Raw genomic sequence first — 22463 nt, 5'->3', positions numbered from 1 at the left:
TAGCGTGGATTCTGGGCCCATTTACAGGGGTGCGACAATGGGTTACATCCTAAAACAGGCTTCTTTGACCAGTAAGCATTTACTTAACATCCTGGGTGAGCACAGGATCTTGAGGGAAGGGTGGGGTTACCCGGCGCTTATCCTTTGTTGGTTGGGTGACATTAGCTGCTCACTAAACTAAAACTCACGGGAGAGATTTTCCCCCCAAAACAGAATTGCTATAATCTGTTAATCTTTTTTTTCTTTTGGTTAATCTTCAAGTTGGTCACCAAAGCCTTTGGCCATACAGTCCCTGCTCTGGGTCATGGTTCCAGACTGTCACCTGGTGACAGCTTTCTCAACTTTTACAGCATTGCTACTTAAGGTTTTCGGAGACCCAACCCTGGTGGTGTAGTGGTTAAAGAGTTAGGCTGCTAACCAAAAAGTAAGGAGTTCGAATCCACTACACCTCCTTGGAAACCCTATGAGGCTGTTCTGCCCTGTCCTATAAGGTCGCTCTGTGTCGGGATCCACTGGACAGCAACGGGTTTGGGTTTTGGTGCTCGGTATGGTGGACCAGAACCTCATACCACCGAGATGCAAGTTCCCCTGCGTCCCAGAGCAGCCGCAGCGCGCCTGTAACCAGGACGGCGTGGGGCTCGGCTGGCGCGTCACTTCCGGCTCGATTCCGATTGGCGGGGCTGGCGGGGCAGGCGGGGCCTGGGCCGGTGGCCGCTCCTCCGCGGCGCTGAGGTGAGTGTGCGGGCCCGAGGGGGACGGGGCGGAGGTGGCCGCGGGGCCTGCACAGGGGCGCCAGCCATGCCCACGCCACCCGCTGCAAAATCCTCCCTTCCCGCACTGCTGCGGGCCTGGGGTCCCCCCGACCGTCGGCGACACCCCCCGCCCCAGGGTCCTGCCGACAGACCCCTCTCCAGCTCTGGGGCCCCCCGAACAGATCCCATGCCTCGCTCCGGGCCTCCCCACGAGGATGCTTCCGCGCCCGGGGGTGCCTCGGACCCCTTCCTGTCGCCCGGTGACCCGCCCTTCCCCTCCCCCTGTCGTTAGTCCCCATCCCCCTCCAAACTCTTCCAACCCTCAAATCCCAGTCCGCGAAACGGGCCCGGCCTTCCTTCGCACACAGGCCCGGGGTCGTTTGTATTCATCTCCCCGTTTCCCGCCCACTAGGTTCCCCCACCACATGCCTCCTGTGTGTGTGGGGGGCGTCACCTGGCCTCCTGGGGACAGTTAATGCCAAAACACACACGCACACTTTCCCGGCAACACTGAACTTGTTTCACCGCCCCATATCAATAATCCTCCCTTTTTTTTTTGCCCCAGCCCGTCCCGTAGGCCCCTGTGCCTTTTAGCAGCCAGATTCTCAAAACAGTTGTCCCCTTAGATGTGCCCTCTCTCCGAGGCCACCCTCCCCACAGCCAAGCAGCCAACTTTTTGGTTCATATTTTAGAGGCCTTTTTTTTTAAAGGCTTGGAACCTTTTTATTTGTCTCTTGGTCTTGTGTGTTTTTATTGTCATACTTTAGATGAAGGTTTACAGAGCAAACTAGTTTCTCATTAAACAGTTAAGACACATGTTGTTTTGTGACATTGGTTACCAACCTCACGACATGCCAACATTCTCCCCTTCTTGACCTTGGGCTCCCCATTACCAGCTTTTCTGTCCCCTCCTGCCTTATTATCCTTGCCCCTGGGCTGCTGTGCTCATCTAGTTTTGTTTTATGGGCCTGTCTAATCTTTGGCTGAAGGGTGAACCTTGGGAGTGACTTCATTACTGAGCTGTAAGAGTGTCCAGGGGCCATACTCTTGGGGTTTCTCCAGTCTCTGTCAGACCAATAAGTCTTTTTTTTTTTTTTGTGTGTGAGTTAGAATTTTGTTCTATGTTTTTCTCCAGCTCTGCCTGGGACCCTGTATTGTGATTCCTGTCAGAGCAGTTGGTGATGGTAGCTGGGCACCATCTAGTTATGCTGGACTCAGTCTGGTGGAGGCTGTGGCAGTTGAGGTCCTTTAGTCCTTTGGACTATCTTTCCCTTGTGTCTTTGGTTTTCTTTATTCTCCCTTGCTCCAGACAGGATGAGACCAGTGGAGTATCTTAGATGGCCGCTTGCAAGCTTTTAACGCCCCAGACGCTACTCACCAAAGTAGAACGTGGGACATTTACTTTATAAACTATGTTATTCTAGTTGAGCTAGATGTTCTCCAAGATCATGGTCCCCAGCCCTCATCCCAATAATTTGGTCCCTCAGGGATTTCTTTTTCTTTTTTTTTTTTTTCCAAATCTTTAAAAAATATATACATTTTGAGAATTTTTTTAAAATAAAAGAACATACATAGAATAGATTAAGAAATACCAGTGACTGGGATTGCCAGTTTCCTTTTTGCCACATTCGTTCCAAGCCTTTTTTTTTTTTTTTAATTGTGCTTTAGGTGAAAGTTTACAGCTCAAGTTAATTTCTCATACGAAAATTTGTACGCATGTTGTTATGTGACCCTAGTTACAATCCCTGTAATGTGACAGCACACTCCCCCTTTCCACCGGGAGTTTCCCATGTCCATTCAACCAGCTCCTATCTCTTTCTGCTTTCTCATCCTGCCTCTGGACAGGAGCTGCCCATTTAGTCTCATGTATCTACTTGAACTAAGAAGCACACTCTTTATGAGTATTATTTTATGTATATAGTCCAATCTAACCTTTGTCTGAAGAGTGGGCTTCGGAATGGTTTTAGTTCTGGGTTAACAGAGCCCGGGGGCCGTATCTTCTGGGGTTCCTCTAGTCTCAGACCGTTAAGTCTGGTCTTTTTACGTAAATCTGAGTTCTGCACCACACTTTTCTCCTGCTCCGTCAAGGACACTCTGTTGTTCCCTGTCTGGGCGGTCATTGGTGGTAGTGGGCACCATCTAGTTCTTCGAGCCTTTATTTATTTACTATTTCTTTCTTTTTTTATTGTGCTTTAAGTGAAAGTTTAGAAATCAAGTGAGCCTCTCAAACAAATATTTATATACACTTTGCTATGTACTCTCAGTTGCTCTTCCCTGAAGAGACAGCACACTCCCTCTCTCCACCCTGTATTCCCCGTGTACATTCAGCCAGCTTCTGTCACCCTTTGCCTTCTCCTCTCCTCTCCAGACAGGAGCTGCCCACATAGTCTCATGTGTCTACTTGAGCCAAGAAGCTCACTCTTCACCAGTATAATTTTCTATCTTATAGTTCAGTCCAATCCCTGTCTGAAGAGTTGGCTTTGGGAATGGTTCCAGTTTTGGGCTAAAAGAAGGTCTGGGGACCATGACCTCTAGAGTCCTTCTAGTCTCAGTCAGACCGTTAAGTCTGGACTTTTTACGAGAATTTCCTGCCCCATCTGGGATTCTCTGTCAGGGCAGTCATCAGTTGTAGCTGGGCACCATCTAGTTTTTCTGGTCTCAGGCTGATGTAGTCTCTGATTTATGTGGCCCTTTCTGTCTCTTGGGCTCATAATTACCTTGAGTCTTTGGTGTTCTTCATTCTCCTTTGCTGCAGGTGGGTTGAGACCAATAGATGCATCTTAGATGGCTACTTGCTAGTGTTTGAAACCCCAGATGCCACTCACCAAAGTGGGATGCAGAATGTTTTCTTAATAGATTTTATTAGGCCAGTTGACATAGATGTCCCCTGAAACCATGGTCCCCAGACCCCTGCCCCTGCTACTCTGACCTTCAAAGTGGTTGGTTTATTGAGAAAACTTCTTTTTCGTTTAGTCCAATTGCGCTGACCTCTCCTGTATTGTGTGTCTATCCTTTCACCTAAAATACTATCTAATTATTGAATACCCCTTTCCCTCCCTCCCTCCCCACCCTCATAACCATCAAAGAATATTTTCTTCTCTGTTTAAACTGTTTCTTTAGTTCTTATAATAGTGGTCTCATACAATATTTGTCCTTTTGCGACTGACTGATTTCACTCAGCATAATGCCTTCCAGATTCCTCCATGTTATGAAATGTTTCACAGACTCTTCGTTGTTCTTTATTGATGCGTAGTATTCTGTTGTGTGAATATATCATAATTTATTTATCTGTTCATTTGTTGATGGGCACCTTGGTTGCTTCCATCTTTTTGCTATTGTAAACAGTGCTGCAGTGAACATGGGTGTGCTTGTATCTGTTCGTGTAAAGGCTCTTATTTCTCTAGGATATCTTCCAAGGAGTGGGATTGCTGGATCGTATGGTAGTTCTATTTCTAGCTTTTTAAGGAAGCGCCAAATCAATTTCCAAAGTGGTTGTACCGTTTTACATTCCCACCAGGAGTGTATAAGTGTTCCAGTCTCTCCACAACCTCTCCAGCATTTATTATTTTGTGTTTTTTGGTTTAATGCCAGCCTTGTTGGAGTGAGATGGTATCTCATTGCAGTTTTGATTTGCATTTCATTAATGGCTAATGATCGTGAGCATTTCCTCATGTATCTGTTAGCTGCCTGAATGTCGTCTTTGGTGAAGTGTCTGTTATATCCTTTGCCCATTTTTTAATTAGGTTATTTGTCTTTTTGTAGTTGAGTTTTTGCAGTATCATGTAGATTTTAGACATCAGACGCCGATTGGAAATGTCACAGCTAAAAACTTTTTCCCAGTCTGTAGGTCATCTTTTTTACTCCCTTTGGTGAAGTCTTTGGATGAGCATAGGTGTTTGATTTTTAGGAGCTTCCAGTTATCTAGTTTCTCTTCTGGTGTTTGTGCATTGTTAGTAATGTTTTGTATACTGTTTATGCCATGTATTTGGGCTCCTAGTATTGTCCCTATTTTTTTCTTCCATGATCTTTATCGTTTTAGATTGTATATTTAGGTCTTTGATCCATTTTGAGTTAGTTTTTGTGCATGGTGAGAGGTATGTATGGGTCTTGTTTAATTTTTTTTGCAGATGGATGTCCAGTTATGCCAGCACCATTTGTTAAAGAGACTCTCTTTTCCCCATTTAACAGACTTTGGACCTTTGTCAAATATCAGCTGCTCATATGTGGATGGATTTATGTCTGGATTTTAAGTTCTGTTCCATTGGTCTATGTATCTGTTGTTGTATCAGTACCAGGCTGTTTTGACTACTGTGGTGGTAAAATAGGTTCTAAAATCAGGTAGAGTGAGGCCTCCCACTTTGTTCTTCATTTTCAGTAATGCTTTACTTATTTGGGGCCTCTTTCCCTTCCATGTGAAGTTGTTGATTTGTTTCTCCATCTCATTAAAAAATGTCGCCAGAATTTGGATCAGAATTGCATTGTATCTGTAGATCGCTTTTGGTATAATAGACAGTTTTATAATGTTGAGCCTTCCTATCCATGAGCAAGGTATGTTTTCCCACTTATGTAGGTCTCTTTTGGTTTCTTGCAGGTAGTGTCTTGTAGTTTTCTTTGTATAGGTCTTTTACGTCTCTGGTTAGATTTATTCCTAAGTGTTTTATCTTCTTGGGGGCTACTATAAATGATATTTATTTGGTGATTTCCTCTTCGATGTTCTCTATGTTGGCGTAGAGGAATCCAACTGATTTTTTATGTTTATCTTGTATCCTGATACTCTGCTGAACTCTTCTATTAGTTTCAGTAGTTTTCTTGAGGGTTTTCTGTGTAAAAGATCATGTCATTTGCAAATAGAGATACTTTTACTTCTTCCTTACCAATCTGGATGCCCTTTATTTCTTTATCTAGCCTAATTGCTCTGGCTAGGACCTCCAGCACAGTGTTGAATAAGAGTGGTGATAAAGGGCATCCTTGTCAGGTTCTCCTTCTCAAGGGGAATGCTTTCAGGCTCTCTCCATTTAGGATGATGTTGACTGTTGGCTTTGTATAAATGCCCTTTATTATGTTGAGGAATTTCCCTTCTATTCCTATTTTGCTGAAAGTTTTTTAATCATGAATGGGTGTTGGACTTGACAAAATGCCTTTTCTGCACCAATTGATGAGATGATGTGGTTCTTGTCTTTTGTTTTATTTATATGATGGATTACATTGACTGTTTTTCTAATGTTGAACCATCCCTGCATACATGGGATGAATCCCACTTGGTCATGGTAAATTATTTTTTTGATATGTTGTGGAATTCTTTTGTTGAGGATTTTTACATCTAAGTTCATGAGGGATATAGGTCTGTAATTTTCTTCTTTAGTGGAGTCTTTACCAGGTTTTGGTATCAGGGATGTGGTGGCATCATAGAATGAGTTTGGGAGTATTCCATCCTTTTCTATGCTCTGAAATACCTTTAGTAGTAGTGGTGTTAACTTTTCTCTGAAAGTTTGGTAGCCAGGGCTTTTTTTTGTTGGGAGTTTTTAATTGGCTTTTCCATCTCTTGTTATGGGTTCATTTAGTTGTTCTACCTCTGTTTGTGTTAGTTTGGGTAGGTAGTGTGTTTCTAGAAATTCATCCATTTCTTCTAGATTTTCAAATTTGTTAGAGTACAATTTTTCATAGTAATCTGATATGATTCTTTTAATTTCAGTTGGGTCTGTTGTGGTTTCGCCCATCTTATTTCTTATTCGGGTTATTTGCTTCCTCTCCTGTTTTTCTTTTGTCAGTTTGGCCAGTGGTTTATCAATTTTGTTAATTTTTTCAAAGAACCAGCTTTCGGTCTTGTTAACTCTTTCAGTTGTTTTTCTGTTCTCTATTTCATTTAACTCTGCTCTCATTTTTATTATTTCCTTTTTCTGGTGCCTGAGGGTTTCTTTTGTTGCTCTTTTTCTATTTGTTCAAGTTGTAGGGATAATTCTTTGATTTTAAAACCTTCTTCTTTTTGGATGTGTGCATTTATTGCTATAAATTGACCTCTGAGCACTGCTTTAGCTATGTTCCAAAGGTTCTGATAGGAAGTGTTTTTCTTCTCATTGGATCCTATGAATTTCTTTATTCCATCCTTAATGTCTCCCGTAACCGAGTCATTTTTGAGCAGGGCATTGTTTAGTTTTCGAGTGTTTGATTTCTTTTCCCTGCTCTTTCTGTTACCGATTTCTACTTTTATGGCTTTATGGTCAGAGAAGATGCTTTGTAGTGTTTCAATATTTTGGATTCTGTTAAGGGCAAGCCTTTATTTTTTTAAGAAAAGAAATAAGACATTACTGTTAGAGTAAAACTACTCTTAGACCCACCACTCCCTAGTCCCTTCTTTTCAGCCCATTTTCTGATATCTCTACATACCTAATATTGTGTTTGTCTTTTAAAAACTACATGCATATCATACTATGGAGCCCTGGTGGCACAGTGCTTCAGTGCTCTGGCTGCTAACCAAAAGGTTAGCAGTTTGAATCCACCAGGGCTTCTTGGAAACCCTGTGAGGAAGTTTTTCTCTGTCTTATAGGGTTGCTCTGAGTCAGAATTGACTTGATGGCAACAAATATATCATACTATCAATACTGTACATTTAGCATTTTTATTCAACCATATATCTTTGTCTCCTTGAAAATGATGTGGTTCATTCATTTCAACTGCTGTGACCAGACCACAGGTCATTTGCCCATTCCCCTGATTATGGACACTAAGGTTGTTTCTCTGTTTTTCTTATACACAGACATGTGATAGCATTCTCGTGTATCTCCTTGTGTGTGTTGGCAAGCATTTCTATAGGCAAATACCTAGAAATAGGGTTTCTGAGTAAGAAGTATGCAGGGTTTCAGTTCTACCAGCTCCTGTCAGATGGATTTCCATAGTGGCTCTAGTGTTTACAGTCCTACTGCATGCCAAAAGTCTCCAGGCTTGCTCATGTCCTCAACAATATCTGATATTACAAAGTATTAAATTTTCTTCAATCTTGAGGGGTAGAAGTCTTGTAATACTGTTTTAATGCACATTTCCTTGATTCTTACAGACATTGAAAATCTTTTTAGGTGTTAATTGGATGGTTGAATTTCTTTATCTTATTTTCTAGGTCATATCTTTTGTCCATTTTTTAATTGAATAATTTGTGTTTTTCTTCTTTTTGTATTCTTTATATATTTTCTATACTTATCCTTTTTTTACATATGTTGCAAATATCTTCTTTCACTCTGCAGCTTGTCTTTTAAGTTTGTGATGTCTTTTGTACAGGAAGTTTTAAAAAATAATTTTTCTGTTTAGTTTTTGTACTTTTTGTACATATTTTTTATAATAGTTGTAATTTTCTTTTTTTTTTTTTTTTTTAACATTTAGGTCCTCAACCTACCTGACTTATATTTTTGTGTACAGTAGAAGGCAGGAATCCAATTTAATTTTGTTTTTCCTGTGGAAAACCAGTGGTGCCAACACCATATATTCAATAGCACATCCTTACCCATTGTCATTACCATTTCAGGTATGTCACTAACGTATGCATCAATCTGTTCTATTATCTTTTCACCTCATTTTTCATTACTGTAGACTTAAAATAAATCTTGATATCTGGAAAGGCAAGCCCCTGCCTTCCTTAGTTCTTTTTTCTGTCATGGCCTTGGCTAATCTTGGAAACCCTGATGGCGTAGTGGTTAAGTACTATGGCTGCTAACCAAAAGGTCAGCAGTTCAAATCCACTAGGCACTCCTTGGAAACTCTACGGGGCAGTTCTGTTCTGTCCCATAGGGTTGCTATGAGTCGGAATTGACTTGATGGCAACAGCTTTGGTTTGGTTTTGTCAAATCTTGGATCACTACTTTTTTCGTGAGATATTTAGAGTCATTTTGGTTAAGTTTCATGTTATGTCCTATTGAAATTTTGACTGTAATTGTATTGAATTAATAGATCAATTTGAGGAAGATTGACATGTTTATGATATTGAGCCCTGTCAATTACGAATATTGTCCATTTATTTATTTTAGGCCTTTTTAATGTCCCTTAATAAAGTGTTTTACTTTTGTCTGTAATAGTTTTTGTAGCTGTTGTGAATGTCACTTTGGTTGCTGACTGCTAGTAGATAGCAATGGTAATACATAACTCTTTGATACTCTTGGATTTTCTGTGTAGATGATTTTATCATTCCCAGATAATGATAGTTACACCTCTTTCCTTCCAATCCTTATTCCTTGTACTCGTAGTCCCTGACTTAATGACATATTCGAGTTATGATGAACTACACTTATGGCCATTTTTTTTTAATGATTTGTATGTTTTATATGTATATGTATGTGTGTATTAAAATATATATGTAACTTTATATATAGTGTTTCCAACCCCCCAAAGACAAACATCAATTTATAACGATACTGATAATAAAAGACAATAATAATGAAAACTAAAAAAAAAAAAAAAGTATTTGACTTAGGTTTAAAATTTGACTTAGGTTAGAACTGACTTATGATGGAACCATCTGAACAGAATCCCATCGAAGTTGGGGACTACCTGTACTTCTTTTTCCATGACCTGACACATGGGGTCACCATGAGTCGAAATCAGCTTGATGACAATGGAGTTTTTTTGGTTGTTGCATTGGCTCAGTTCTTTGGTAGAGTGTGGAATAGCAGCAGTGAGAGGGAGCATCTGTGTTGTCACTGACTCCAATGGGAATGGTTCTAATATGATGCCACCAAGTGTAATGTTTGTTGTAGATTTCTAATAGTCTTTATGAGATTAGAAATGTTACTTTCTATTCCTAGTTTGCTAAGATATTTTACATAGTGGATGTGAGTTCATTTTTGTCAGATGTTTCTTTCTTGAGATGTAGCACTGTAATAGATTTTCTAAAGTTGAATTGTCCTGGCATTCTTGGTATTAAGCCTACTCAGTCATTACATACGTAGATTATTATTTTTTAAATTATATTGCTTAGGATTTTTATTTGACATTATACTGCTGTATTTGAGTTGCTAACATTTTATAAGGATTTTTGCATCTATGGTCATACAATGAAGTTGGCCTCTACATTTTTATATTTCCCTTATCTGGTTATATTAACCTCATGGAATGAGTTGGGAAGCATTCTCTATTTTTTTTTTTTTTCCTGGAACAAATCGAATAAAGATAGGATTATCTGTTAATTTAATTAAGAGACTTGTACTCCCCCCCTCCAATAAACTACCTCTACTCCTTGGTTGGGAGAGATCTTTGACTACTAGTTCAGTTTATTTAATGATTACTGTCTGTTCTGACTTATAGTGACCCTATGTGCAACAGGATAAAACACTACCCAGTCCTGCACCATCTGTACAATCATTGCTATGTTTGAATCCATTGTTGCTGCCATGGTGTCAGCTCATCTCATTGAGGGTCTTTCTCTTTTTCGCTCACCCTCTACTTTACCAAGCATGATGTCCTTCTCTAGGGACTGGTCCCTTCTAATAACGTGTCCAAAGTATGTGAGATGAAGTCTCACCATCCTCGCTTCTAAGGAGCATTCTGGCTGAACTTCTTCCAAGACAGATTTGTTCATTCTTCTGGCAGTCCTTGGTATATTCAGTATTCTTTGCCAACATCATAATTCAAAGGCGGCAATTCTTCTTCGATCTTCCTTATTTATTGTCCCACTTTCCCATACATATGAGGTGATTGAAAATACCATGGCTTGGGTCAGGTGCACTGACTTATTTATCTAGTGCTGCTCTAACAGAAATACCACAAGTTGATGGCTTTAACAAAGGGAAATTTATTTTCTCACGGTCTGGTAGACTAGAAGTCCAAATTCAGGGTGTCAGCTCCAGGGGAAGCCTGTCTCTCTCTGTTGGCTCTGGAGGAAGGTCCTTCTCATCAGTCTTCCTCTGGACTAGGAGCTTATCTGTGGGTCCAAAGGATGTGTTCTGCTCCGGGTGCTCTGTTCTTGGTGATATGAGGTCCTCAACTCTCTGCTTGCTTCCCTTTCCTTTTATCTCTTGTAAGATAAAAGGTGGGTGGTATAGGCCCCACCCCAGGGAAACTCCCTTTACGTTGGATCAGGGATATGACCAGAGCAAGGGTGTTACATCCCACTCTAATCCTCTTTAACCACAGGCAGAGATTATGATTTATAATACATAGGAAAATCACAGAATGGAGGAAAACCACACAATACTGGGAATCATGGCCTAACCAAGTTCCCACGTATTTTAGGGGGACACAGTTCAATCCAGGACATGCACCTTAGTCCTTGAAGTGACATCTTGGCTTTTTAACACTTTGAAGAGGTCTTTGGCAGCAGATTTGCCCAGTGCAATATGTCGTTTGATTTCTCGACTACTGCTTCCATGGGCGTTGATTGTTGATCCAAGGAAAATGAAATCCTTGAAAACTTCAATAGTCTCTCCTTTTATCATGATGTTGTTGTCTAGTTAGGTTTATATTATTCTTGAGTCTATTGCCCATTTTATATATTTTAAATTGTTTTTATAGTTATTTATATTACTGTTTTTAAATGTTTCTGGCTGCCATTCTCAAATGTTACGGTTTTACACTCTTAAAGATTATTGAGGGCCCCCCAAAGAGGTTTTGTGTCGTACCTATCAATATTTAGTATTTTTGAAAATAGAACTGAAAAATTTGAAACACAAGGATATGCAACTAGAGAGGCCATCAACCATTAACACATGTATGTAGCCTTTGGAAGACTCCACTGTATAGCTGTGAGAGGGTAAGCGTGAAAGAGCAGAAGCATCTTAGTGTTGTTAGGAAAACAGGCTTGAGCATGCCAAACCCAGGGCTTCCAGGGCCACAGTCTGAGAACACTGCTTGTAGAATCTAAAATGCCCCCTTTCTTGTTCTTAATAGCATTTGGTTTGCCATCTCTTTTCCCCCCTTGATTGGACTTGACAGATGTTTGTGTATTTTATTAGCATTTTTCAAATAACAAATACTTAGATTGTTTCCTGTTTTTTTAAGCCATGTTTTTGTTATATTCTTTCATCTTCTTTCCTCGAATTACTTTCGTATTTTCTTTCTAGTTTCTCGTTGAATGCTTAGATCATCCTGTTTTTTAATCACATGTTAAGTTCATTAAGGCTGTACTTTTTCTTAGCCTTTGTTTCCATTTTCATTTTCTATGTTGTTGCTTTTGGGGGTTCCTTTTATCATATATTTAGAGTATAACAACAATGTGATCAGAGAATTTTTGCCAGATGGTATCAGCCTTGGGAATTTGTTGAGACTTCCTTGGCTGCATGGTGTGTGGTTACTTTTTTTTTTTTTTAATTTAATCATTTTTATTTCAAGTGTATTTGGAAAATCATAAATGGAGTTTTATAATCCAAAGTCAGAACACATTTATTCCTCTTAGCTTCAGAATTTGACCAGATTCCAGATCATGCTTTCCAAATCCAGTCTTCTTTGCTATTTTGCAGACTTCTGAAACCTAGAATTTAAGGTATTCTATTTAAATGTACAAGTTTACAACTATTGTACACTTGCTGATAGGAGGGTTTTCTCAAAATAGTCCATCAAATATAAAGAGTGGTTTCTGTGCAAGGATAACCAGTGAGGGAAGAAATATTTAACACTTATCAAAAAATCATTTATTGATTTTTAACAATTACAGAAAGTGATGTTCTCTATCACAAAAGAGAACACACAAGATTAAATGATTTTTGTAGGCTTTGGTAATACTTTACTCCCTACACAGGCTTCAATCCTATTTAAAGAGCTTTTAAACAAAGTTACCATCAAGATTTACTGAGTAAAACTCTCAGGTGTAACGTGGCCTGAGAATGTGCTATTCCAAGGAGGAACAGGTGACTTTTCAGGAAAACAGCTGCCTTGATAACTTCCATCCAATGCTGTTTTAAATAAAAATAGTTAATGAAAATATTCTTCAAATCATGTTTGTGTACTACCTAGTACATTGCCCACCAACAGAACAAAACAGGAAATCAAAACTTTTGTTCCCATTTTAGCAAATTTTCCACTTTTAGTTTTAAAATTACAGCTATTCACTTTTTTTGACTGTCGAATTCAGTATATCAGTTTTTTAAATTATGCATTTCAGTATAATAAGACCACTCTTTAAAATTATCTTCACAACCTAGAACATAGACACCAGAGCAGTACTCTCAAGTCATATTGTTTGACCATAATAAAACAAAATGGAAACAGATGGCTATCTGAAGATAGGCATTCCCTCTGCTCCGAAGGTTTACAAGTTTTTAACATGGGAGCAACACATAACTTCACTCCTTTGGAGATTCCTAATACTCATTATGCTTCCAATTAATAAAGTCAACATATTATTCCTAGCCCCTGCTTGCCATCTTCCTCCTCCCCTGGCAGCCCCCTGTGGTTACTTTTTGTAATATTCAATGTGCGTATTAAAAATGTATATATTCTCTATTTTTTAAGTGCAGGATTTTCTACTTGATCTCCTTGTTTCTGGGGGAGGTATGTTAAAAATTCCTCACTCCAGAGGAAAGTTTGCCATTCCTCAGTGGTAGTTCAGTCAACTTTGGCTTTAGACATTCTGAAGGTTTATAATTAGATATGGACGTGTTTGTAATTATTACAGCTTTTTGGTGAGTTTCTCTTTTTATTATAATATGCATTGTCTGTCTTTGTTCCTGTTAATGATTTTTGCTTTCACTTCTGTTTTGATTGGTATTATAGCTAAACCACATGCAGCAGTGTATATGAAGCTTACAAACACCATACTGAGCAGAGTATAGATTCATCAAGTTTAAAACAGGCTCAGCTGATCTGTGGAATTGGCAGTCAGGATAGAAGTTCAGTTTTGGGTTGGGGGGTGGTGATTGCAAGAGCACAGGGTATCTGGGAGCAGGTCTTGTTCTTGATCTGGGTGCTGGTTATGTGGGTCGGTGCTGTTTGTCATTTTCTATTGAGCTGTACACCTAGGACTTATCTACTCTTCTGTAGAAATGCCATACTTCAGTAAAAGGCTTAAAACATGCAGAAAAAGGTATATAAGCTACAACAGCTTTATTTTAAATAGTGATTGTTAGGTCTGTCTGTCTTGTGTTCAGCCTTTCTGTTATTTTATTTTAGGTCAAATAGCTGTATTTTGTGTATCTAATTGGAGAGTCTTGCGCTTCTAATAAGTGAGTTTAATTCTTTTCTATTTGTTACCATTACTAGTATGTTTGGACTTATTTCTACTACTTATTTTGTGTTTTTTTTTATATTCTATACTTTGTCTTGGAGCTCTGGTGGGGCTTAGTTAAGAGCTTGGCTGCTAATCAAAAAACTGGCAGTTCAAATCCACCAGTTGCTCCTTGGAAACCCTATGGGGCAGTTCTACTCTGTCCTATAGGGTCGCTATGAGTCGGAATCCACTCGACAGCAACATGTTTGGTTTTTTTGGTTCATACTTTGTATTTTATATTCTATATGTTGTTGACTTTTATTTCCCTTTCTTCCCAAGCCTTTAACATTCTGTCTCTATTCTGTTATATAAAGTCAATGAGTATCTCTGCCTTCCTCCAGAATGAGACAACTCAGCATCCCAGGGAGAAGGAGGAAGAGGACAACCTAAGGGGGTAGTTGAGTTGGGGGTCCGTCCACATGGGCAATGGGGACAGGCCTGGGGAGGGGAAGCCAGAGGCAGAGAGCAGAGTCTCCTGTGCCTTGGGGGGTGGGGGACATATGATGAGATGGCCTGGGACAGGGGGCCTCCTGCCTCAGAAGTGCCTCTCAGAAATAGCAGAGGCTGTGGGTGGGCAGTGCCCTGGGACCAGCCTGGAGTTGGTGTTGGCAGATGGGGGCTATTGAAGGCATGGGAGTAGGACAATACAAGGGGGCCCCAGCTATGGAAGAAGGGGCCAGACTGGGCCTCCACATGTTCCTTTTTCTTCCCTCAGCACCTGTATGACTGGGTCCTGCCCATAGCCCCTGGAACATCCAGGGTACCTGGTGATGGCAGCAGAGCTCCTGTCTGCCCAGCCCCAGGTGAGTGTCTTCTCTGGATGTGTGAGGTCACTACCGAGAGCTTCCCACCTTAGTGAACAGTCAGGTGTCTCTGGGCCAGGGTTCCAACAGCATAGAAGGGGTGACCCTGGGCTCCCTGTGCTGCTGCCCCCCTATCCAGGGCTCCACACTGGGCTGGATCCTGGGACTACAGCAGGGTCCTGTCATTCCAGGCTGTGGTGACCTTTGAGGACATAGCTGTGCTACTCTCCCGGGACGAGTGGGTTCACCTGGTCCCTGCTCAGAGGGACCTCTACAGGGATGTGATGCTGGAGACCTACAGGAACCTGATCTCGCTGGGTAAAGCCCCTCCCCGGGACTCAGCTCTCTGAACAGGTTGGGGACCGAAGGCTTGGCTGGGGCTGGGCCAGGGCTTAGAGGCTCCTCATGCCCTGGCCCCAGAGATAGGTGATGCCAACCCTGATCCTAGTCAGGCTTAGTCTTTGGAGAGGAGGGACAGGTGAAGCTGGGAGCTTCCCTGAGTCGGTCCTACCCTCCCCTGAGCTCCTGGAGGAGAACAACCTCCCTGCCTCAGACAGACCCATCCCCACGGAAGTTACCCACCTCCAGTGGAGAGAGCTCCTGAGCTCTTATTCCCTGTGCTTAGATCTTCATCTTCATGAGTACTCTCAGCCCAATCTTGAGTTGCCCCTCCCAGAGGGTGTCCAGATGTCCCTGGGCTCCCCCCACCCCAGTGCAACTCCAGCACTAGACTGAACTGGTTCAACCCGTGCCCTTGGTACCAACCTCCAGCCCCATCTCCTTCCCAGGAGCAGGACTTGCAGGTCCAAAACCTGGGGTGATCTCGCAGCTGGAACGTGGGGATGAGCCGTGGGTCCTGGATGTGCAGGACACCAAGGGGAGAGTCGATGGCTCAGGTAAGTGAGGGGTGGCTGCTCCGCTCTCGACTCAGTTACTGAAAAAGCATTTGTTGGGGTCCAGGGTATCTGGTTAATGACTCAGGAATTTAGAAGAAGATACATCAGGGCCAGCGCAGGAGGCTTATGAGAGTGGCTTCTGCATAAGCCTGTGGCAGTCACCCTCTATCAGCCTGGATGCCTTCAGAAGGGATAATCTTCAGCTGTCTTGGAAAATGGGAAGGGGAAACATTGGAGGAGGAGATGTGGGAGGGGTGATCTGGGCAGAGGTGGTTCAGAGAAGAGTGAATGGTTGCAGAGGGAGGGGTGTCCTGTAAGGTACCCACAGGACCCCATAGACCATGCAAGCATGGGGGTTTATCCCTACCTTCCAAAACTCATACTCTACAAGGAGAGTTAGAGAAGGACACAGTGATGGAGACCATTACTTCATTCTCTGCGTTTCTAAATTAACCCATCTGATGAGTATAGACAATGATGGAAAAGTGAGAGAATGTGCATCACCCCAAATCTCATTACCGAGAGACAAACAAGTTCTAGTAAATGCCCTGCTCTACCTTTTCTAGCATGGTCTGTCCCATCCACGTACAAACACTGCTTAGGAAGAGGACTGTTGTGATTCCGTGTGCGCTATTGTGTCATCCGTGCTTTTTCACTAAATGCTTTTCCGTATCTATACACGAGTCTCGGTCACTGTTCCCTGTGGCTGTGTGGTGGCATAAACATGGAAGTGCCAATGAGAAGATCGTTCTATAGTTTTCACTGCCATGGATGGCTCTGATGTTCGTCATACACATTTATTTTTTTGGCACTTGTCTGATAATGTCCTAGGAGGGAACTGCTGGCTCAAAGGACTTGAATTTTTCTTTTGTAAATTTGCTTATTTGAATGCAGATACTTACAGAAAAGGCACAAGCCCTGAGTTTACAGCTCAGTGAAGTTTTGCCAAAAACCATGCCCTATTCAAGGCAGGGAACCTTTCCAGCTGCCCAGGATCCCCTGTACCTCTTCTTAGCATTCCCATTGCACCCCCACAGGGCCCCTCGTTTGTTCAATATGTGAGAGTCATCTGTGTTGCTTTATGGAACAGCAGTTCTCTTTTGTTGCCGTATAGTGTTCTTTTGTGTGAACATACCGTAAGTTATTTTCCATTCTACTTGTGGAGGACATCGGGTTGTTTGCAGTTTGGGTCGTTGCGGATGAACTGTTGTGAACTTCCTCATGTATGTGTCTCTCCTGGCTCACAGAGTGTGCGTTCCTGTTGTGTACGTACCTAGGAGTAGAGTTGCTGGTCAGAAGACACGCAGAGTCTGCTTTAGACAATGCAGTTTTCCAAAGTGGCAGCTCCCGCTTAAACTCCCAGCACAGGGACTGTGAGCTCTGTTTGCGGCACATCCCGGGTGGCGCTGACTTGTCTCTTATTTTCACGTTCTGGTGGATGTGCTGTTATAGCATGCCATGCTTTTAACCTGTATATCTTTGAGGTATAAAGTGGTTCAGCACCTTTACGTGTTAATTGGCCATTTGCAGTGGAGGAGTGGGTGGAACCCTCAGGAGTGGGAAGGGAGCAGTGATGAAAGTAGCCGTCATGCAGCTATTTGTTTTCAAGACTCAGTGCATCAGGCATGGTGCTGGCACAGTGCTGAGTGCTTGCCAGTCATTCTGTTGTTTAATCCTCTTCCATTCTCATGACAGTGCTGTAAGGTAGCAGCTGGTATGACCCTTGTTATTGAGATGGGGAAATTGAGGCTCACAAAGGTAGGTAAATTGCTCCAGGTCACTTGGCTGGCAAGTGGGGATCAGGATAAAATCCTAAGTATTGCTGGTGGTGTTGATCTCTGAGGGGTCACACAGCAGGACCCCACCTGGCTGCCTGTCACCGTCGGTCTTCCTCCTGGTAAACAGCTGTACAGGAGGAGTTTGGGAATATGTGTGTTGAGTCAAGGAAGGAAGGAATAGAGATTTGAGGGCATCATGGAGCATTCTGTGTGGGTGCCTTGAAGTTTGAGGTGCTGGTGGCTCACTAAGGTGCCTCCTCAGACACTTGGGGAAAGCCTTGGGAACAGATGTGGGCTGCTATGGAGAGCCAAGAGACCCCCAGCCCATGCATGCTTCTACGCCTTCCCCTTAGGGTTGGCAGGTACTTGGTCTTCTACCTTCCATGTGAGGCGATTGGTTTTCCTGCCATGCTTTTGGGTGGATTAACTGTTGCAAGGGGACCTTACATTTTCTCATTTTTTTTTTTTCTTTGTCAAATGTCCTTCCTGATCTTTGGGGCCTCTCCTTGGTCTGGTCTCCATGGTGCTGTGAAGCCTCCATCTTTTGTCCTTTTGGCAGTGGTAAGGACAGGCCTCTTGCATTCCCACTCAGGTCAGTTTTGTTTTTTTTTTAATTTTTTTTAAATTTTTTTGTGCTTTAAGTGAAAGTTTACAAATCAAGTTTGTCTCTCACACAAAAACTTATATACACCTTGCTACATACTCCCAGTTGCTCTCCTCCTAATGAGACAGCCCGCTCCCTCCCTCCACTCTCTCTTTTCATGTACATGTCTCCAGCTTCTAACCCCCTCTACCCTCTCGTCTCCCCTCCAGGCAGGAGATGCCAACATAGTCTCAAGTGTCCACCTGATCCAAGAAGCTCCTCACCAGCATCCCTCTCCAACCCATTGTCCAGTCCAATCCCTGTCTGAAGAGTTGGCTTCGGGAATGGTTCCTGTCCAGGGCCAACAGAAGGTCTGGGGGCCATGACCACTGGGGTCCTTCTAGTCTCAGACAGACCATTAAGTCTGGTCTTTTTACGAGAATTTGAGGTCTGCATCCCACTGCTCTCCTGCTCCCTTAAGGGTTCTCTGTTGTGTTCCCTGTCAGGGCAGTCATTGGTTGTACCCAGACACTATCTAGTTCTTTTGGTCTCAGGCTGATGTAGTCTCCGGTTTTATGTGACCCTTTCTGTCTCTTGGGGTTGTAATTACCTTGTGTCTTTGGTGTTCTTCATTCTCCTTTGCTGCAGGTGGTTGAGACCAATTGATGCATCTTAGATGGCCACTTGCTAGCATTTAAGACCCCAGACGCCACTCTCCAAAGTGGGATGCAGAATGTTTTGTTAATAGATTTTATTATGCCAGTTGACTTAGATGTCCCCCAAAACCATGGTCCCCAGACCCCTGCCCCTGCTACACTGGCCTTTGAAGCATTCAGTTTATTCAGGAAACTTCTTTGCTTTTGGTTTAGTCCAGTTGTGCTGACCTCACTCAGGCCAGTTTTGTGGGTAGAAGACAGGCAGGCAGACACATGGGTGAATGATGGAAGGGCATGATGTTAAAGTTAATAAGATCTGGGTTGAAATCTTTGCACTGCCATGTAACTGTGGCCCTGGGTGAGGTCTTTAAGCCTCTGAACTCCAGGGACTCATCTCTGCAAGACTGTTGTGACTCTGGAGACAATGAAGTTGCTTTTCTGTAGGTGGTAAGCAACATCCTCATACCTTCCTTCTAGAGTCAGAACAAGTGACCCTTAGATGTTCTGTTTGTTGTTTCAGGTTGTGGGACCAGGAATGAGCTCAAGGAGTTGACTTCAGGAAAGATGTCTGGTGGGGAACAATTGGATCGACTCAGGGGGATTATTCCCCAGGGGCTTGACCCGGGAGAATACACTGAGCATGTTGGGGAGCTGGAGGAGTGCCTGGACAAGCCAGTGGGACAGAAGGGCCCTAGGCCAGTCATGGTGACTAGCAAGGAGAGGGGCCAAGAGTCTGGGGGAAGCCTCAGGTTGGGGTCAAGCCCTATCCCAGATCAGAGACCTTACAAATGCGATATATGTGAGCAAAGTTTTGAGCAGAGATCATACCTCAACAACCATAAGCGTGTACACAGGTCCAAAAAAACAAATATAGTTCATGATTTTGGGGAAATGTACAACGCAGATTCAGTTGTTAATGAAGATCAGAAAATTCTTATTGGGAAAAAACTGCATTACTGTAGCTACTGTAGGAAAACCTTCAGGTATAGTGCTAACCTTGTTAAGCATCAGCGGCTTCACAGTGAGGAGAAGCCCTACAAGTGTGATGAGTGTGGGAAAGCCTTCAGCCAGAGCAGTGAGTTCATCAATCACAGGAGGGTGCACTCAGGGGAGATCCCGTACAGGTGTGACGAGTGTGGGAAGACATTCAATAGGAGGCCCAACCTCATGAAGCATCAGAGGATTCACACTGGGGAGAAGCCCTACAAGTGTGGTGAGTGTGGGAAACACTTCAGCGCCTACTCTTCCCTTATTTATCACCAGAGAATCCACACTGGAGAAAAACCCTATAAATGTAACGACTGTGGGAAAGCCTTCAGTGATAGCTCAATCCTTATCCGACATCGGCGAACTCACACTGGAGAGAAGCCATTTGAGTGTAAAGAATGTGGAAAAGGCTTTACCCAAAGTTCTAACCTTATCCAACATCAGCGAATTCACACTGGAGAGAAACCCTATAAATGTAATGAATGTGAGAAAGCCTTCATACAAAAAACCAAACTTGTTGAACATCAGAGAAGCCACACTGGAGAGAAGCCCTATGAATGTAATGACTGTGGCAAAGTCTTCAGCCAGAGCACACACCTTATCCAACACCAGAGGATCCACACTGGAGAGAAGCCCTACAAGTGTAGTGAGTGTGGGAAGGCCTTTCACAACAGTTCTAGACTCATTCACCACCAAAGATCGCATCATGGAGAGAAGCCATACAAATGCACTGATTGCAAGAAAGCCTTCAGCCAGAGCACTTACCTTATACAGCATCGGAGAATCCACACTGGAGAGAAGCCCTACAGGTGCAGTGAATGTGGGAAGGCCTTCCGCCACAGCTCCAATGTGTTTCAGCATCAGAGGATTCACCTCCGGGAAGACTTCTCCTCGTGACTGCAGAGGAGAGTCCGTCAGTGCAGAGACCTACTGTGCGCTTCCTTAACCCTCACCTACCTGCCTTTATTTATTGTTCACACAGTGTTGTCAGGGTGAAAGGACGTTTGGTAATTAAAGAAAACTGTTTCCTTAATCCAAAAGCATGTTTGTTCGTTTTAAAGAAATTAAGACAAAAAGGTGAGCAAAAAGGGGAAGCTCCTATAATTCCCTTACTTAGAAAAAAAGAAGTCTCCACTTTGGTATGTTTCTATTCAGACTATTGAAGAGCGTTTACAAAATGAAAATATTGTTACGTCCATTATCACAGCTTTTCACCTTTGCTGTTTCTCCAGCACCAAAAAAACACACTGGAATTTTGCATACTTGCTATATTGTAAATTTAAAAAGATTACCATTATATCATCCATTCTTTTCTGTGATACAACATAGTGTTGATAGTTGTCTTTTTAAATAGCAACATATCCAATTGACATATTTTAGTTGATAAACTTATCGTTTAGACATACATTATTCCACAGTGACTAATTACAGGGGTTTAACATATTCTTTTAAATTACGTTTTTAGGATATATCCCTAGAGACAGAATAAACATTTTTAAGGACATTGATACATAGACCCAAATGCTTTCCAGAATGGTTGTGCCATTGACACCAGCACTGAGTCATTGAGAAACTGTTTACTGAGGGTATCCTGCCTGCTAAGAGGCAGAGTTGAGCACAGCAGTGTGGACACACAGTCTGATTTTCACAAGCCTTCCTGCACTGGACATTGTAATTTTAACCTCTGCTTGTTAACTGAATAAGCATGAGTCTGCGACTGGAATTGATTGCATTTGTCTGATTCCTCAGAAGCTTGCATTTCTCCATAGTGGTTTCCATGAGAACCACCTCTTCCTTCATGTCTTTTGCTTCATTACCATCTTTTGCCCCATCACCACTTGCAGCCCAGATGTTTTTTCAAATCAGTTATTTGATAAGAACCCTTGCTCTAGGGCATCCCTTTATCCTATCAACATGGTTGTCCCCCCAAACCATTAGTACCCCCGGGGGCTGTGGCTTTGTTGAAGGGAGCTGCTCAGGTGACATGGACCACAGGTGGCTTACGTTTCCCTGCAGCCCTGTATGAAAGGGTTGGAGAGGTAGAAGGGCAGGGAGAGCAGTCTAAAGAAGCATTTAAGGGTATCTAGGTGAAAAAAGAAAAATATGCTGGTTGCTTTCATAATGCAAATCACAGAAAATATGGTTTGACAGTTTTCTTGGCTGTTGGAGTTTGGCTCAAGAGGGCTGGGGGTCGAGCTTTTAGCCCATTTAGGGACTGGAGAGGGAAGCAGAGAGGGTGCATGGAGCAAATTGCCCCACTGGGTCTTGATGTTTCCGTGGGGTTCCTCTGGCTTTTCTAGATTATGACCACCTTTGTCAGTCACTCCTGGGTTTCTGGTGCTTGCAGCTGTCCTGGTGTGTCCTCAGCTCACAGGATCAGGAACCTCCTGATGACAGGCCTCTGAAAATGATGTCATCCTAGAGAGTCAGGAGAGGAGCTGTAGGAGTCACAGGGTCAGACAGCCAAGGACCTATTAGGGAATCTCAGAGTCACCAATCCTGTGCAAATGGCAATAATGGTATCCACCGCTGAAGGAGTTGCAAATGAAGGCCATGGTGGGGTTACGTTAGCAGTGAGCATGTCAGTGTGGTGCTGATGTCCTTGGTCTGTGGGGCTGGGCCCGCGCGCGCGCTTGCGCGCTTACACACGCACACGCACACAAGGGCTGAGGGACCCACGCAGGGCACCAAATCCAAACCAGAGGGTGGACGTGAGGTTGGGCTGCCAGGCTCCTCTCTCGGGCTGGGCCAGTCCGCAGGCACCCGCCAGTGCTAGTGGCCTCCATGTTCTTCCCGAGTCTCCGCCGGAGGCGGCGGCGCTGCGCCTT

At 43.0% G+C, this 22463-nt stretch overlaps 1 protein-coding gene across 11 annotated transcripts; it reads left to right on the top strand.

Moving 5' to 3' along the window:
- Positions 1-665: 665 nt before the first annotated feature.
- On the top strand, positions 666-20862 carry ZNF34 (zinc finger protein 34). 11 transcript variants are annotated; one of them, XM_049854407.1, is made up of 8 exons: positions 707-732; positions 8124-8265; positions 13836-13888; positions 14274-14326; positions 14648-14735; positions 14927-15053; positions 15524-15631; positions 19169-20858. In XM_049854407.1, the coding sequence occupies exons 5-8, from the start codon at positions 14703-14705 to the stop codon at positions 20530-20532; spliced, it is 1632 nt and encodes a 543-aa protein (XP_049710364.1). In that variant the 5' UTR covers positions 707-732; positions 8124-8265; positions 13836-13888; positions 14274-14326; positions 14648-14702; the 3' UTR covers positions 20533-20858. The 11 variants fall into 11 exon arrangements, with proteins under 11 accessions (XP_049710369.1, XP_049710361.1, XP_049710363.1 ...); XM_049854405.1 differs by having other exon boundaries at positions 14247-14341; XM_049854404.1 differs by lacking the exon at positions 8124-8265 and having other exon boundaries at positions 697-732; positions 14247-14326.
- Positions 20863-22463: the final 1601 nt, after the last annotated feature.

The sequence above is a fragment of the Elephas maximus genome, chromosome 15 (genome assembly GCF_024166365.1).
Source record: "Elephas maximus indicus isolate mEleMax1 chromosome 15, mEleMax1 primary haplotype, whole genome shotgun sequence".
NCBI lineage: Eukaryota > Metazoa > Chordata > Mammalia > Proboscidea > Elephantidae > Elephas > Elephas maximus.
This window is presented reverse-complemented; position numbering and strand designations above follow the sequence as displayed.

Excerpts from the sequence above, each read along its gene's own strand:
- ZNF34 (XM_049854402.1), top strand. The coding sequence starts at position 17,698 with ATGTGGGCTGCTATGGAGAGCCAAGAGACCCCCAGCCCATGCATGCTT. Across the intron at positions 18,002-19,168 it reads CCTCTTGCATTCCCACTCAG|GTTGTGGGACCAGGAATGAG; the intron begins GTCAGTTTTGTT and ends TTGTTGTTTCAG.